Source organism: Haliotis cracherodii, unplaced genomic scaffold (genome assembly GCF_022045235.1).
Source record: "Haliotis cracherodii isolate W230 unplaced genomic scaffold, xgHalCrac1.p SCAF_4, whole genome shotgun sequence".
Classification (NCBI taxonomy): domain Eukaryota; kingdom Metazoa; phylum Mollusca; class Gastropoda; order Lepetellida; family Haliotidae; genus Haliotis; species Haliotis cracherodii.
Window position 1 is genome coordinate 29,819,482 of NW_027266297.1, and position 17,729 is coordinate 29,837,210.

At 38.2% G+C, this 17,729-nt stretch overlaps 1 protein-coding gene across 7 annotated transcripts in view; it reads left to right on the top strand.

Annotated features, from left to right (window-relative positions):
* The first annotated feature begins 5,182 nt into the window (after window positions 1-5,182).
* Window positions 5,183-17,729, top strand: part of LOC139478214 (serine/threonine-protein kinase MARK1-like) — a 259,220-nt gene continuing 246,673 nt past the window's right edge. For all 7 annotated transcript variants that reach the window (XM_071260595.1, XM_071260601.1, XM_071260596.1 and 4 more), the window contains exon 1: window positions 5,183-5,756. In XM_071260595.1, the coding sequence (XP_071116696.1) occupies window positions 5,646-5,756 (111 nt within the window). In that variant the 5' untranslated portion in view covers window positions 5,183-5,645. The remainder of the gene's footprint in view (window positions 5,757-17,729) is intronic.

Here is a 17,729-nt window from a genome sequence, read left to right on the forward strand (position 1 = left end):
GACTATGATTCACAAGTGTACGTGTCATACTCAGGTTGGTTTGAATCACACTGGTATAGATTATGACTAAGAATACCGCTGGGGTTGTTGTATTACACGCAATTCATGTAAATATTATAAAAGTTAGTGGGTTGGTTTTATGCCATATTTAGCAATATCCCAGTAAATATCACGGCGGGGGACACCAAAAACGGGTTTAACACATTGTCCCTATGTGAGGAATCGAACCCGGCCTTAGGCGTGACGAGCGAACGCTATTACCACCAGGCTACCCATCGCCCTTTTTAAATAAAGGTATTAATCCAGGTCAATATACATACCTCATACTTGTCGTTCGATGACTAGAATGGAAATCAATTATCACTCGAGTAAGTGAGTTGGGTTTAACGCCGCTTTTAACAGTATTCCAGTCATATCACGGCGTGTCAGCTTAATGTGGGAGGAAAGCCCGAAGTGATGCAGGTCTGAGACGTTTACCACTTCGGTGAAACCCACGAGCACGGGTATGGTGCTGACAAACCTAGAATCATAATCGGGGCGAACCGGGATAAGAATCCACAATCATAGGTTTCTGGCGTACCCAAGGGACGCAACTCTGCACAATTATCACTCGAAAAAAAACCCACTTATGATCACAATCAGGGACAATCGGGATTCGAACCACCGATGAAAGGATCATGCACAAAAGTCCAAGCAAATTGCGTCCGACACAATTCAGCGCGCGTCATGCTATCAACCATTGCTTACATGTGACCCATACTCGATTATTTACAAATCGATTTACCTACATGACTGCGGCGTTAAAAACAACATTCATGATTTGTGTCATAATAATTATCGTTAATATTATTTTGAAATTGGTCACTATAATGACCTTGATATGAATATGGAACAAATTATGGTTTATCTCGTTAGTAGAAGTATTAGCATTGGAGGAATATAGATAATTTATAATTTTCAAAATGATGATGAGTGTTATTCGTGTGCTGGTAAGGGAGTGGATCACTCTTGAAATTGTCTTCATAAGGCCAGGGCTGCAGTTGATGATGGTGGCGATTCAGAAAACTGGCATTTTAACGACAGACCACTTTCCGTAACTCTTATCTGAAATTCTTCCTGTAAGGTAGGATAACAAGTTAATAAATGGTAGATCACGCTGAACTGAAGGAAATAAGCTATTGTCTAGAAGTTTGTTGTTTGACAATTCCCTGGGAAACTAATATTCAGGGAAGTAAACACGTGATATGTTTCATGTGATGCTTATGAAAAAGGTTTTTATTCGTAGTGATGTCACAGGGTTATTCCGAACAAAATTTCCTGCTTGGGTTATGGGCAACTGAGCGACGTCCAAACTATTTATACATACCTGTTCAAATAAATGAGCTTTCTGACTTCATGTTAGGGCACGATACGTATGGTTTAAACAACACTCTATAGTCTTCAAACTTGATTGGTCAACAGACCCAATGCCTGTTTGAGTGAATGAGTGAGTGAGTATGGTTGTACGCCGCTTTTAGCACTATTCCAGCAATATTACGGCGAGGAACACCAGCACAAGCTTCACGCATTGTACCCAGACAGACAGACAGACAGATTTGACTTTAGTCTCACCCCACTGTACATCATTCTTACATTACAATCACACCTTTGGGTTAAATACATAGGCCATTCCTTATGGAATCATGAGATTCGTCGTTGTAAAATATAAAAGCAGGTTTTTCGATAGATTTTTTTGGAAGATTTTTTACTGGACATTAAAAAGCATAGCTGTTCTAACTTTGTATAATTTTTGCATGAACTATTAACATAACAGGCATTTTGCAGAAGATTAAAACGAAAGTCATCATAAACAGGACAGTTCAATAAAACATGTGCTTCGTCTTCTTGTCACACTGTTATTACATTTGGGAATCGAGCCCGGGTTTTCGGCATGTAGAGCGGGCACTTTAACCAGTAGGCTACCCCAGCGTGCCTGCCTATTGGAAGATAGGACAAGGTGCATAACATTGTTTCCATTTTCCATGCCTGCATAGCTCTTCTTTGCTTTCACAGGACGATGAACGAATGTTGTGGATTACTTGGCCGTTTAGGGGAGAACGGTTTAAGGTTAAAGTTTCACGGAATATATCACAGACTCGGTGCAATTCATTATGGAGAATTAATTTTTCTCCCACGTTTTTCATTATTGTACCTCACCTGACACAGACCGGTTTCCATAATTTCAATACACATCTGTATACCGAGAATTTGCATACTAGGGCCAGGTGAGCTATAATATCTCTGGGGCTAAGCTATTTACCATTTTGCACGTGGCCTGGAAGAACATTGTGTTTATCGTAAAATGAATTAAAATCGATCCGCAGTACAAAGGGGGTCTCCTGTCTGTCTGGGGTGGTTCCATCTTAGACACTGTGTCAGGCTGCCTCTGTGTCAGATCGTACACCGAAGACGTATTTCGATTTGTCTACACTATCCGCCGATACTTTGCCTGTTTGAGATACGACACCCGCCGACGCGACTTTACTTAGCAGATACTTGAATGTTTTTGGAGATTGATTTTTAAATAAGATCAATGAACAGTAAATGTCGTTTGAAATCGCAGCCGGCCAAAGGAAAGACCTCACATTAGTTCGTTGGTAATCAGTTCAAGGTCATAAGCCTCAGCCTTTTACGAGTTCATACTGCTTTTCAGTATCACAATATTAAATAAAATATTATATAAACAGTTGGCATAGATTGATCAGAACGGTGTTTTTACCAGACATTTCTATACATACTGAAGTATTTACTGCTTGGGTTCACCAAAGTCTTGACCACAAGGGTTCACCAAAGTATTTGCTCGTTGGTTTTATCAAAGTATTTATGGCCTGGTTTTGCCAAAGTATTCACTGTGTAGGTTCACCAAATCATATACTGGCTAGGTTCACCAAAGTATTTACTGCCTGGGTTCACCAAAGTATTTACTGCCTGGGTTCACCAAAGTATTTACTGCCTGGGTTCACCAAAGTATTTACTGCCTGGGTTAAATAAAGTATTTACTGCCTGGGTTCAATTAAGTATTTACTGCCTGGGTTCAATTAAGTATTTTCTGCCTGGGTTCACCAAAGTATTTACTGTCTGGTTTGACCAAAGTATTTACTGCCTGGGTTCAATAAAGTATTTACTGCCTGGGTTCAATAATGTATTTACACTGGGTTCAATAAAGTATTTACACTGGGTTCACCAAATCATATACTGCCTGGGTTCACCAAAGTATTTTCTGCCTTGGTTCATCAAAGTATTTACTGTCTGGTTTGACCAAAGTATTTACTGCCTGGGTTCAGTAAAGTATTTACTGCCTTGGTTCAGTAAAGTATTTACTGCCTGGGTTCACCAAAGTATTTACTTCATGGGTTCAATACTGTATTTACACTGGGTTCACCAAATCATATGCTGCCTGGGTTCACCAAAGTATGTACTGCCTGGGTTCACCAAACTATTTACTGCCTGGGTTCAGTAAAGTATTTACTGCCTGGGTTCACCAAAGTATTTACTTCATGGGTTCACCAAATCATAGACTGCCTGGTTTGACCAAAATATTTACTGCCTCGTTCCAACTAAGTGTTCACTACCGTTTTGGACCAAGAAAAAATATAGGTCCAAATGGCAGATATTCCAAAATTTCTGTCTGCACAGATTATCACGATCAGAATTACCATAACGAATCCGACCTGTAATGACAATGGTTGTTCAGCTGAAATCGATCTCTATTCACATATCTTTAAAAAGAAAATACATGAAATAAATTTCATTCAAGTAAATTCAAGCATGGTTCATTGAGATCCATTAATGCCATTATGAGTGTAACGCCATCTTGACATTACTCCGTGCACGAACATTATCTCATATTGTCAAAGTCGATAATTCATGCACTGTACGCTAAAAGTACAACAAAACAATGCCTTTATAATCTCCCCCAAGAGGAACCATTCCTTGGTTTCCTTCCGTGAAATTCCAAAACCGATGGTAAACGTCATAAAGACGTGCAATTCACGTCATTCATTTTCAACAATGTCTACTCGGGATCCCTTAATAATCACAGTTGGTTTGAACGTGATCAAGGGCCTGTACAAATGTCCAATAGGGCCATTCATGAAGACACGCTGATTAATGAAGCAATTATATCGAAATGAGCAATTGTTCCCAGAGACGGGACCTTAGTCAGCTACATTGTTATGTAATCTATGACAGAACCACCGTAGTATAAAGGGGGCCATGCTGTAAAATATTGATTGAATAAATAATATCGTAAAATATTGATATACGTTTCAACAATGACCGACATAGAACTGTAAGATTTAATAAGGGTCATTATAACGGTTGACAGATGTTTCAGCTCGGAAAGTAGGTCAATGAGCCGCGCTACGGTTGATTTGGTTGGAAAAAAGACTTTAATTGCTCCTTACAAGTGATAAAATATGTGCTATATAAGGAAAAAATGATTTTCCTCGAGAAGTCTTTGAGACCCTTTGGCACCATGCTTCTTTGAATGGTCATGGACAGACCTGGTTGTCGTATTTCAAGCAAATCTAGTTTACCAACAATGCAGATGACCTCTGAATCCAATCTGACCCCGAGAGTGCAAGAAGAAAACTGAGACACGCAACACCATCCTGTAACCACATCAATTAAAACTCTATAGACCGTTCCCAGCCCCGCTTCAGTACATTGTTAGTGGCATCATGGCCATTGATGTATATTTCCTTTACCGTCAGCTCGAGTATGATGACCCGGTATTGTTACGACAATTTGTAAATTGAGTATATATTTGCATATGCGTAGATATTCGCTTTTTGAGCCTATGTCGTCCTCCATCTCGCCACAGCCAGCGCTGGAGCCAGGGCCTGCCTAACCCAACGGAGATCGATGCCATACGCATCGATTTGTCTTTGATTCGAGGTTGCCATGGCAGCCGGGACATCACGTGACCTGGCCGAGGGCGTGCGAATAAATATTTCATAAAGATCGGCATCATGTGACCAGTTAATGATGGTGGGACTGGAGGTTCGTTGGCACGGTGGCATTGGTGGAAATTTATGTTTGCACGTGCGGTATGAATTAAAATAATGGACAAGTATAGTAAATAAACAGAGCTTCTGGTCTCCGATGTTAATTGCAGCAAATACGTATTGTTGGTGGATTGTTTCGCGTTTGCAATTATATTTGATATGTGGATACATTTAGGTAAGCGGACCAATGGGTAGTGGGTTTGCACCGTATTTGCTTGGCACTGACGGTTTCCTACTAGAGTAACGACCGGAGTTATGACATGGACCCACCAAATGGATGTCGCTTTCTGCCGTGTTTCAACCTTCCTGTGAATTGTGTTCTCTGCGTCTGATGGAATGATACCGCGATTGACAGACTGTTGCTGCAGTACGATCGGATCCTGTCGCTATCAACTCTCGGTCCAGTACAAGCAGGCGAGTCTTCGAGGGATCCGAGCCGCCATAATGTAGCGTGCACTGGGAAGTATTGAGATATTACTCTGTTATATGATCATGTGTACTGGAGTCCCGGGGATATTATGAAATCCTGCCGGCGATGATGACAAGCGGGCAATATTCAGGATGGAGAGGAGACATTCACGAATAGTATAGACAGCAATGGGGAAAAAAATTCAATGCATTGGAAGATATGTTATGAACGGTCAGACCCTGGGCAAAGGCAACTTTGCACGGGTGGAACTGGCAACACACAGTGTAACGGAATGCAAGGTAAAAGATTAATGTTGTGTAACGGAATTTGTATCATTTATATCATTCATCCCCTTTTCCTTCCGGACTTGGAAATATTGACTCACTGAGGTACAATTCACCCACCTCTCTCATTTTGTGCGTTGTGTATATCCAAGAGAGATGGGTTTGGCATTTGGCGATGTGGTACCAGTTCTGTGATACGCAGATCCCCTTAGATCTTTAATCTCATCTGCGATGGGAGCTTTGTCAGATATTATATCACCTTTTTGTTTATTTTATCGTTTTGTTTTCCTCGATTGGGTGTATCATAGAACGATGTATTCAGTCGAGCTTCAGGTTCGCCCCCTAGCCACAAGTGGTTCTACATACAAGTGGTTTCAAGCGATGATGTCATTTGACACTGTAGAATCGTATTAGCAAAGCGGAATGGTAATTCTGAACGATGTTGCTAGTAAAACGTAATTTCTGAGAATGATATGCCTCACTTCAATGATTATAAGCTATCGCTCGTGTGACAACGGTGATGCTTTCGCGGCTATTCCAATGACCTACTTCGGGATGAATAATCCAGAAATGCACATTGTGGCACAGGTGCATGTTTGTCAGTGGAAAATACTCAGTGTCTACTGCGTGTTTATTTTGTGTATTATTGATAACAAACCAACATACTATACTCGTGAATACAGGTTGATCCAGTTTCTGTTCCACCATATTATAGAATTTGTGAACAGAGTTTGATGAAATAGTTTTTCATATTAAGTTGAACTTTGACTCACATTTTGATTAACATGTTTATAACACATGGAATTCATCAATTAAATTATTGAAAACAATTTAGATATGAAAGATAAGATGAATTGGTTGTGAATCTCATCAATATGTCTGATAGAAATGAGTGACAACATTACTCATTATGCACTTATTTTAACTGTTTATTTGAACCTAGGAAAATTAACACGCATTTACCCCCCAGGCATTTAATTTGACAAGAGGCTATTCAAACATGGCTGACAACTGCTCCAAATGTTCTGATTTTCATGTGTTTTGAGACTTGCTACAGAAGGTTATTCAATCATTTTGAAGTTGTCATTAGTTCAAGATTGGGTTGTTTTGACAGTAATCATTTTCAATTGCTATCAACATAAGTAACTGTGTCCACAGTTAAAAGTGTCAATAGATTGTTGCCTATTGTATGCTCCTTGCTTAAAAATAATACCCATTTTAAGAGCCTAATTGCAATGTACACAATCATGTACATTTCACACCTGTACCTAATTTCCAATCAAAACACACTTTTACTAGACACTAGATCAACAAACCATTTATCATTAAAACAACAAACCATTACACAATTAAGATCAATTTAGTGTGGAAATATGTCTCTTATCTCACAATAATCAACATTAATAATTTCGTTTTACAATACACAAGTAATGACTGCAATTAAGGTAATGACGTATCTGTTCCTCATTATAAGATTATGTGGACTTATTCCTACTGATATACATGTTAACAGGTTGTGCGATATATGTACAATTATATGATATACACTTATTAATAAAGTTGGGGATATTACTTATCAATATGTAATGTAAAAAAATGCATATAAGTAGAATACTATCATGTCATTTGAAAATTCTAACATATCATTTGAAATCCCCATCAATCCACCATACACAAACAGAGTAAAATGCTTTTTTGAGTTCATTCAACCTTACCATCTGAACAAGGTTTGAAACAAATTACTAGAACTGTATTTTCATAATCTAGATACTTGTTGATGTGGAAAGTCTGGATGGAAATCAGAGGTTTCTGTTTGATAAGGTTGTGTATATATATTTCCAACCTGTTTGGTTCTAGATTCTAATGTTAAAACAGTCACCATTAATCATAAGAGGAGGCTTGGTTGAGAGTTATTATAGTCTCTGCATTAGGGCACAGTATTAATGGAGTTTATGAAGGTGATTATGAAGGGAATATGTCCTCAGTTTCATGATGAAGAAGCCGGATGGTGGAAGAGATGCTGATTTTATTATTTGTCTTTTGTTTCAAATTCTTATTTATTGTTGTTAATCATTGGTATTTCACTGACATGCTCTTGTGTTGTGATGTTGCTATTTGTCATTCTTTAAAATATCCTTTTTTTGTTTGTTAAATCTTTGCATCAGTCTGTATCTGACCCAACAGTGAACGCAGGAAGAATGTCCATGTGAATGAACCTCAGGCAAGATGAGAATATGAATGTGGACCATCCATGGCTGTAGCATTTATATAAACATATAAAATTTATAACAACAAAACCCTTGCCATAACCATGTGAGTGAGTGAGTACGGTTTTACGCCGCTTTTAGCAATATTCCAGCAATATCACGGCGGGGGACACCAGAAATGGGCTTCACACATTGTACCCATGTCGGCAATCGAACCCGGGTCTTCGGCGTGATGAGCAAACCCTTTAACCACTAGGCTACCAGACCGCCCCCATAATCATAAGAACACTATGCTAAAAGAAGACTCCATTTTGCTATTCAGACTTTATCATAAGCCTGTGTTTACGAATCACTTTTAAATAAGTGAGCATATCCAGCCTGACTGGTGGCACAAACACATGCAAGGGCAAGTAAATTGTTAAAAAAACCATGTGAACATTATCTTACAATAAGAATAATAGCCCACAATAATAATCCATTAATGGTCCCATTATATATAGTTTTTTCAAACCCTTTTTTTAATAGTTTCAAAACAACCAGTAACATTAAGTTTTAACACTTTGTGTTTAGGGATGATGGGGTAGCCAAGTGTTTAAAGCGTTCACTCGTCAAGCCTAAGGCCCAGGTTTGATTCCCCACATGGCTACAATGTGTGAAGCCCATTTCTGGTGTCCCCCGCCATGATATTCCTGGAATATTGGCATAAAGAAACATACTCACTCACTCACTTTAAGGGCTAGTCAGTGTTTTAATTTTGTTGTTCTTGGAGTGACCTTTTTGTGTTTGAGAGCAGGAAGAGAATCAACATTAAGGGCAGTTCTTCAAGTATGTACAAGCATACAGATGTGACAATGATCCACAATGATGCTATTGTCTTGACCCAATCAAGCGTTATGATCGCACTGTTTTTGTGAATGAGATTTCCTTATTTTGATTAATCAAACATCATGATTATGTTGGAACTGATGTTTCTGGTGTAAGATCCACTTTTTACTGATATATGTTCCAGATGTTTTCGACCTATTGTTATATAGTTGCAAAAATGATCATTCATGCAGCAGCCATGAAGTTCATACCTTGTCTTTCCTTTTCGTTGTCAGAGAATGCATACCTCAGGGGTCTGAGGCATCACATCTCACTTTGAACAGTACAAACCCTACGCCATACCATGATCTTCTATTGGTGGGTTTCAAATACCCGATGTACCCTGATTATGATCGGTGAGCTGTCAGTACAGATGCTTCCAGGTTCCAACACTTCATCACTGACTGAAATGTTGTGTTCACTGAAACTGTGTTCAAATTGGCATCAAACCCTAACTCATTCATTCCACAAATTTGATGATGTTAGTGAGTCCACATCCCTTAAATATTGCAATATAATGCTTAAGATACAAAAAAATGACCATTTGTTGAATATAATTTTTTGAGTCACTTGAATCTACAGTCCATATTGAATAAATAATGTCAATGCAAGAGAATAACCAGTCTTGATTATCCACCGAAACAGATTCCATTTGGCATAAAGTACAAAATAGCTGTGAAAATTGTATGTATGGACTACTGAAGATCAGTGATGACACCAGGTGTTCACAAAACAAGAGTACACATGTCATGTCCTATAGGTAGCAACCACCATTCACACAATGTACAAAAAAGTAAGTATTCATTGTCTGATCTTTGTATGTACACCATGCCTGCGTCAGATAAAATTGATGTACTATTTTGGGCATTGTTGAATTGATCACAAGAACAATGTGGATCCATTGTCTCAGTTTAATTTGTAAATTCTAAACGAATATTTCGTCCTCAGGCAAGTCAAAACAGCGTCACAGCTGGTGAGAGACTATGGATACAGGATAGATATGCCATGTGACAGATGTAACATATGTTGGTGTATTAACATCATATGCTTTATATGTTCTAATCTCTGATGAGCAAAGGGGATATTGATTATTTTGTTGTGGAATCTGCCAGATATCATTTCTGACTACCCCATTTGCAGGTAGTGGTCTGATGTGCTGCACTATAGTATTGTAGTGTGTTCCCCTGTAGGAGAAGTTAGCGGTCTAGTGTGCTGCACTATAGTACTGCAGTGTGTTCCTGTGTAGAAGGTAGTGGTCTAATGTGCTGCACTATAGTACTGCAGTGTGTTCCCCTGTAGGAGAAGGTAGTGGTCTGATGTGCTGCACTATAGTATTGTAGTGTGTTCCCCTGAAGGAGAAGTTAGTGGTCTAGTGTGCTGCACTATAGTACTGCAGTGTGTTCCCCTGTAGGAGAAGGTAGTGGTCTGATGTGCAGTACTATAGTACTGTAGTGTGTTCCCCTGTAGGAGAAGATAGTGGTCTGATGTGCTGCACTATAGTATTGTAGTGTGTTCCCCTGAAGGAGAAGGTAGTGGTCTGATGTGCTGCACTATAGTACTGCAGTGTGTTCCCCTGTAGGAGAAGATAGTGGTCTGATGTGCTGCACTATATTACTCCAGTGTGTTCCCCTGTAGGAGAAGATAGTGGTCTGATGTGCTGCACTATGGTACTGCAGTGTGTTCCCCTGTAGGAGAAGATAGTGGTCAGATATGCTGTACTGCCCCTGTTTAGGACCTGTAATCTAAATAATTAAGACAAAGTAAAATTTTAGAGTTTTATGAATTACCAACATTATGCATTACCATAGAGTTACAGTGTATATGTGCCAAATTAACAACTTGTTTAACATGGTTATAGGGTATAATGTGCCAGATTGCAAACATGTTGTACATGGTAAAAGGGTATTATGTGCCAAATTGCAAACATGTTCTATAAAGTAACAGTGTAGAATGTGCCAAATTGCCACCAGTCTTTCATAGTAGCAGTGTAGAATGTGCCAAATTGCCATCAGTCTTTCATAGTAACAGTGTAGAATGTGCCAAATTGACAACATGTTGTACATAGCAACAGTGTATTGTGTGCCAACAAGTTCTTCAAGACCTCAGGTCAGTTTATTGTTTGAAGTTCTTTCAATGATCGTCATATCAAATAGCTGCATAATATTTTAACACACAGAAGAACTTGCAAATAAATATCCTTCTAAACTCATCAGTGATAGGCTTGAAATCCATCAGTTAATAAATGTACACTTTCTTCATATAAAATATTTTCACAAACAGAACAAGTAGTTTCAACTGTATACTGTACCGAATGGCTTTTGCAGAATACATCATCATTATAACACTAAAGTCAGAGAAAAAATAACATGAAATAAAAACATGGTGACACATATGAATGTCATTTCTACTGCTCTTGTCATTTGACTGTTTACCTAGCTTAGCACTGTAATAAGTCCAATTGTGGCCAAATGAGCGTGGGTCAGAAAGATAGGGAGAAAGGTTGCAGGATAAAATAGGGGTAGCAAGTTCATCAGGAAGGAAATTCAAATTATATACATGTAGGTAATTGTATGTTACAGATTACATTGCTTCCCGTGGTATGTAAAATAGCAATGACCTGGATACTTGAACTTAATTTTCCAAATTGAAAGTTAATGTTTCGCTGACACAAATTTTGATTTGTTTATGTGGATTGTTCCACTGATAGTAAGGATTATACTCATCCTTGAAGGGGGCATGGGTGGCCCAGTCGTCTGAGGCGCGGTGATTCGCTGTGCAGAGTTGAGTCCCTTGGGCACACCAGAAACCTATGATTGTGGGTTCGAATCCCGGTTCGCCCCAATTATGTTTCTAGGTCCGTCAGCACCATAACCGTGCTCAAGGGTTTCACTGAAGTGGTAAACGTCTGAGACCTGCATCACTTCGGGCTTTCCTCCCACATTAAGCTGACACGCCGTGATATAACTGGAATACTGATAAAAACGGCGTTAAAAACTCAACTCACTCACTCACTCACTCACCCATGAAATACATGAATAGTTATTCATTTATTAGAAAAACCTGGAGTTTGAGCAATATATTTTCATGGAAAAATCCATTTTAATCATTGAGGACACAATGCCATTTAAAAAGTAGTCAAATGTAACAAATGTTATTTTGTGATTACACTTTCTTAGTAAAGTACACATACTCGTACCCTTTTGGGTTGAGTCCCGTTCGGGATTCAAACCCACACTGCCAGAGTGAGGCACCCATAAGGGATACACAAAGTACGTTATCTAGACAACCAGTTGTTAGACTTTCATTCTGTGGACGCCTAGGTGGCTGAGTGTGTTAGATCGCTGACTTTGTGTGCTGACAATTAGGTGCCTCATTCTGGCAGTGTGGGTTTGAATCCCAAATGGGACTCAACCCAAAAAAGTATGAGAATCTGTACTTTACTAAGAAAGTGTTATTCCAAATATAAAATTTGTTACATTTTAATCATTGTTTTTTCAGCATATATATAATTAGAACATCCCTTTTGAGCAGCAATTTATATTGAGTAATGAAATATAAACACTTTTCTAATCAAATCACTAATTATGAGTAACCCCTACACAAATTGCTAAACCTGATCCTAAATACCATATCTAATCATGTCTATGTCAATCAGCAATACAGCCATCTTGGAAAAGTTTTTTTCTTTGAAGAACAAATTACTTCTATATAACATCATCAACCATGTGAAAAAGACCCAAAGATGCATTTTCTATTGTCTACAGAATCATTTGTCGTTCATAATCAGCATGTAAAACTATATGGCAATGGTTCCACTTCAAAGTTTCAGAATCATTGATTGGCCTGGAAGGAGCCTTTTATTTTTGTACAGGTAATTTTATGGGAACTGTTTAGTTCTTGCATTAAAGATTTTGTCAAAGGATTTCCAATGTTGTCTTAAAGACAGTAATTACAATTTCCCAGTGAACTTGTTCTCCTTTTCCTATTGTTCCTGCAGAGGAAATAGATCTTGACAATCCAGAAACAAAACTACCACCTTAATTCTGGTGTAATTTATCAAAGAAAACTTTATCATAGATCAATTTATCAAAGACCACTTTATCAAAGATCAGTTTATCAATTGTCATTGTCAGGAAACGGAAATTGGAATAGTGTTATGTTTCATGTTTATTTGCACATGGTGGACATTTTGCGTCAATTGCAGAAAATTTACATGGCTTGTCAATTGCATGCAATTTACAAGGTGCACTTAGCAGGTGCTTTGCATAATATGATTTGGTAGTTTTGATAGCCATGCATGCTAATGACTATATAATAGTATGATGTGTTTGTGTTTGTCTTGTGTCAATAACAATGCAAATATCAGAAGGGCATGGTATTGAAGTCAAGATGATACTCCAAAGTTACTGCTTATTAGTGCAACCTACTTGATGGCATAACTGATGGTTTTATGGAACTCACTGCTGGGTTGTTGGGCAGACTGAATGTATGATGACTGAGTAACATTTGCCTCATTATATTGCATCACTAATGTTATTAAAGGACCCTTGTCTGATTTGTTAAGCCTGCTGGAATGTACTACAGATGAATTTGAGTCAAATAATATTGAGTTTGATAGGAAAGCATTTTCGGATGATCAGGGAACGGCAACCGGAGGATGGCACTGGCACTTTTTTTGGTAGAATTTGCAATTTTCCAATGAATTAAAGATCCAAAGAATATGTGGATTATATAAAGCTAGTTGTAGTTGCCTAGTCATAATACAAAAGAAAGTATGCACTTGAAAATTAGATATGACCAACAAATTAGAAACTTTTTCAACATTACAGGGCTGAAACCATCACTGAAACTGCAAGTTTAAGGTCCAAAATACAACTGTGATACCTGTATCAAACACATCACCATCGAAAAAACATTCCTTGTTTGTTTAATTTTAAAGTGATATCAAACAAGGTGATTACTTTCTTTTCCCTTGTGGGGGCACAGTCGTCCCAGTCGTCTAAGGAGCCGCAATTCGCTGTGCAGAGTTGCATCCCTTGGGCACGCCAGAAACCTATAATTGTGGGTTCAAATCCCGGTTCGCCCCGATTATGTTTCTAGGTATGTCAGCACCATAGCTGTGCTCATTCACCGAAGTGGTAAATGTCTGAGACCTACAATACTTCGGGCTTTCCTCCCATATTAAGCCGACACACGGTGATATGACTAGAATACTGTTAAAAGCGCTGTTAAACCCAATTCACTCACTCACTTTTGCCTGGCAGTTTTTGTTGTCATTGGCACCAGTCAGAAGCATTTGCCATTTTGAAATTAACTTGTTATATCCAATATATTTTTTATCAGATTAATACCTAAAGCAACATTGATATTTCTGCCGGTGAATCTGAACTGGTTAGTGTTATAACCAACCATTTGTCATAACCAACTTGTTATAACTATTTACTGTATTGGTAAAAATGTTTGATATAGAATTGCTCTATATAGTTGGTCAAAGCTGTCACTGTTATTGGTATATTTTATATGCAGGTATAATGTTCATAGATTAATGATGTCTGGAAGATACAGTACTGCTGAATCATTTCATGTTTTCAATACAAAAAAAGAAATCTATAAAAATGTTGTCATAGTAGTTTGATTAATAACTTGTGTTTTTGTTCTACCTGAATTTTTTTGGCGTAACATAAAAAAATCTGAACATAGTGTGCAATCTGAATTTTAGGTTTATTCTTGCATAAATGCAAAACATACATCCTTTTTTTGTTTTGTTTATGGGAACATAAATACGGAAGCAAATTCTTGGTTAGCCAATGAAATTTCACTGTATCACTGGCACTTTATTTGATTTCAAGTAACGCCAGACCAGTTTTGGTTTTTATTTATTTTTGCATTAGAGCTTTTCTTGTCACTAGGTGAAAGATGCTTCAGGCCTCAAAACATTGAGATTTAAGGTTACTTTATTAAAAGAAACCTTGAAATATACTTTTAAAACAAAGACAAAACAAAATTATGTTTAATATATGACTTTTTCTAATAAATACAGCATTTAATGTTACTTTTGCAAACTTTTTGCTCATCTTTAAAAGAAGAAAACATATTGCAAATGTAAATATGTTAATTATATTCATTGCTTTCAATATGAAATGAGAATGGATGCAGGGCATGTTTCTTCACCGAATCACTATTGACAGTTGACGTATATTTCATAACACATGTACATGCAATGAGCTTCAACTTCAAAGAAGCCGTTGCAGATACTTGGTTGTGTCTATTTCGGCTTAAAGAAGTGACACCGAGTGTATCAATTAATCAATCAAATATAGGTGTGTCTGTTGCAGACATGGATCTACCATCTTTATCACACATCACCACAGTGCAATAGACCACTTGCATGCAACAAGTAATCAACATCCATGTTAACCCTCCATGAGTCAGGGATGGTGATCCCCAAGGCAGCCTTTGTCAATTCTAATTTCCTTGATATCCATTGCATAATGCTGAAATGAAATTCTGAAACTTGCACCAACTGATATCTTGTACATGAAAGGGTTAAAGATGTGGTTCTGAATGATAGCAATGTGGTCTGACAGAAATAGATGACAGTCAATGTCATGTCAAGCACTGAAATAGACATCAAGAACATAGACATTTTTTGTGGTTTGTGAAGATGCTGGCATTGTATGTGGTTATCAAACAGGGTTTTTAATATAATTATTGACACAGATAGGGTGCTCTTGTAATCTTTATGTAATGGCAATAACAAAATACAGCATCATGATGTTTTGCTCACGATAAAGATCCTTATGAGAGTGTCTGATCTCCCTTCATCTGTGTTTTTTGTGCTGAGGATCCTCATTATGTTAATACAAGCTTACTGGAGTGTAGATGCTTATAGATGCATATATATACTTTTTACATAGTTTGTAGTGAGTGAGTGAGTTGGGTTTTATGCCTCTATGAGCAACAGTTCTGTTGTCTCACTGTATGACACCACAACATGAAAGCTTGAAAAGATGCAGGTCATGTATACTAAAACATATTTTGGAAACCCATAAACATGGGTATAGCACTGACAATCTGAGGATGCTGAACAGGGTATGTTTTGGGTTTGAACACATGATCAGCACATCCTGGTGCAAGAAAGTCATACAACTCACATATGCAGCCCCCGAACCACTGTGCTTCTAAAACACTATGCTTTGTGTTTTTAACTACTTGCTGATACTTATGTTAATTTATGTTTTCATGGTTAAAAAGTTTCATATTCTTCACTCTTTCCCCTTCTTGTATTAATTCTTTCCCCTTAATGTACTTATTATTTCCCCTTTTTGTATTCATTATTTCCCCTTCTTGTTCTCAGAATTTCCCCCTAATGTACTAATCATTTCCCCTTCTTGTATTCATTATTTCCCTTTCTTGTTCTCAGAATTTCCCCTTCTTGTACTAATTATTTCCCCTTCTTGTACTCAGAATTTCCCCATCTTGTACTCATTATTTCCTCTTCCACTCAGTATGACTGAACGCTCAAGATGGTGTTTGCAGCGTAAACTTTTGTTGGGTCATACTGACCTCAGGACAGACAAGTTAGTAGAAAGTGCATTGGAAAGGTTATTGGGACGTTTTTAATTCTTTGATAAAGCTGAAAGTCAGGAAACACATTAGTTCTACTGAACCTTTTCTTTTCCTTTCATTTGTCACATCCTGAGTGTTTTACTTGCTCAAGTGCATTGGTATGTCTTACTCACAGTCTGACCTGCTCAGTCATGTGTTATGTGCAAGTGTTTTGGCACCTTCAAGAACTACAGATCCTACAAGACGTCTACAATGACACCCTGTTTCTTTGTTAACCTCCAACCCAGTGTGCATATCCGGCCCCGTTCAACAAAGCAATTGTAGCGCTATGGTGACGGTAACTCCAATACTTCAAGATGGATTCATGACAGTCATAGTGCTACAATCACGTTGTGAATGGCTTCCTGCAGAGTAGGAGTATTCTGTACCCTATGTTTGTGTTTCTAGGAGTGTATGAGTACAAAGATCTGTGAAGATCCGGGGTAGAATAGGTCTTCAGCATCCCATGCTTGCCCTAAATGGTGACTATGCTTGTCGCAAGAGGCGAGTAATGGGATCAGGTGGTCAGACTCGCTGACGTGGTTGATGCATGTCATTGTATCCCAATTGCGTGGATCGATGCTCATGATGTCAATCACTGGATTGTCTGGTCCAGAGCGATTTACAGACCGCCGTTATATAGCTGGAATGTTGCTGAGTGTGGCGTTTAACAACAAACAAACAAACAAAATCATCACTAGGTGGGAACCATACTTACCCAGAATCCACACGGGAGTCGCCTATGTTACCAGTAACTCTACAACATTTCCATCGTCCACCCTTCTCCACCTGTTTAATCATTGTCCAAACATGAAGACTGGGAAAGATTGGATGTTTGTTTATGTGGGCCTGTGCTCACAGCAACACAAACAAACTTGTAGGCAAAGTTTGTCATATATAGCCAATTCCTGTCACAGCACAGCGGTATGTTACCATACAAGAGGCATCATTAACCTCGGAGTGTGGTGGTCATGTCTACTTTAGGCCAACAGGGGTATTTAATGGCATCATTGTCACATCTGGAGACATCACAGTTTTATATCTGCCACTTTAAGTCTATACGTGTCATAGATTGATAAGGTTGTAGATTTCATTTGATATCATTAGAATAAATTTCGTACATTTATATCTGTCTTCGTCAATTTTCTCAGGTAGCAAATATTCAAATTAGGTAACAGACTGTAGTTTGTTGACATTTATATAGTCATACAGTCAAGTCCCGTTAATCCGACATGGTTGGTTGCATATGATAATGTCGGATTGACGAGTATGTCGGATAAACTAAATGAAGTAGTGTCAACACTTGTGA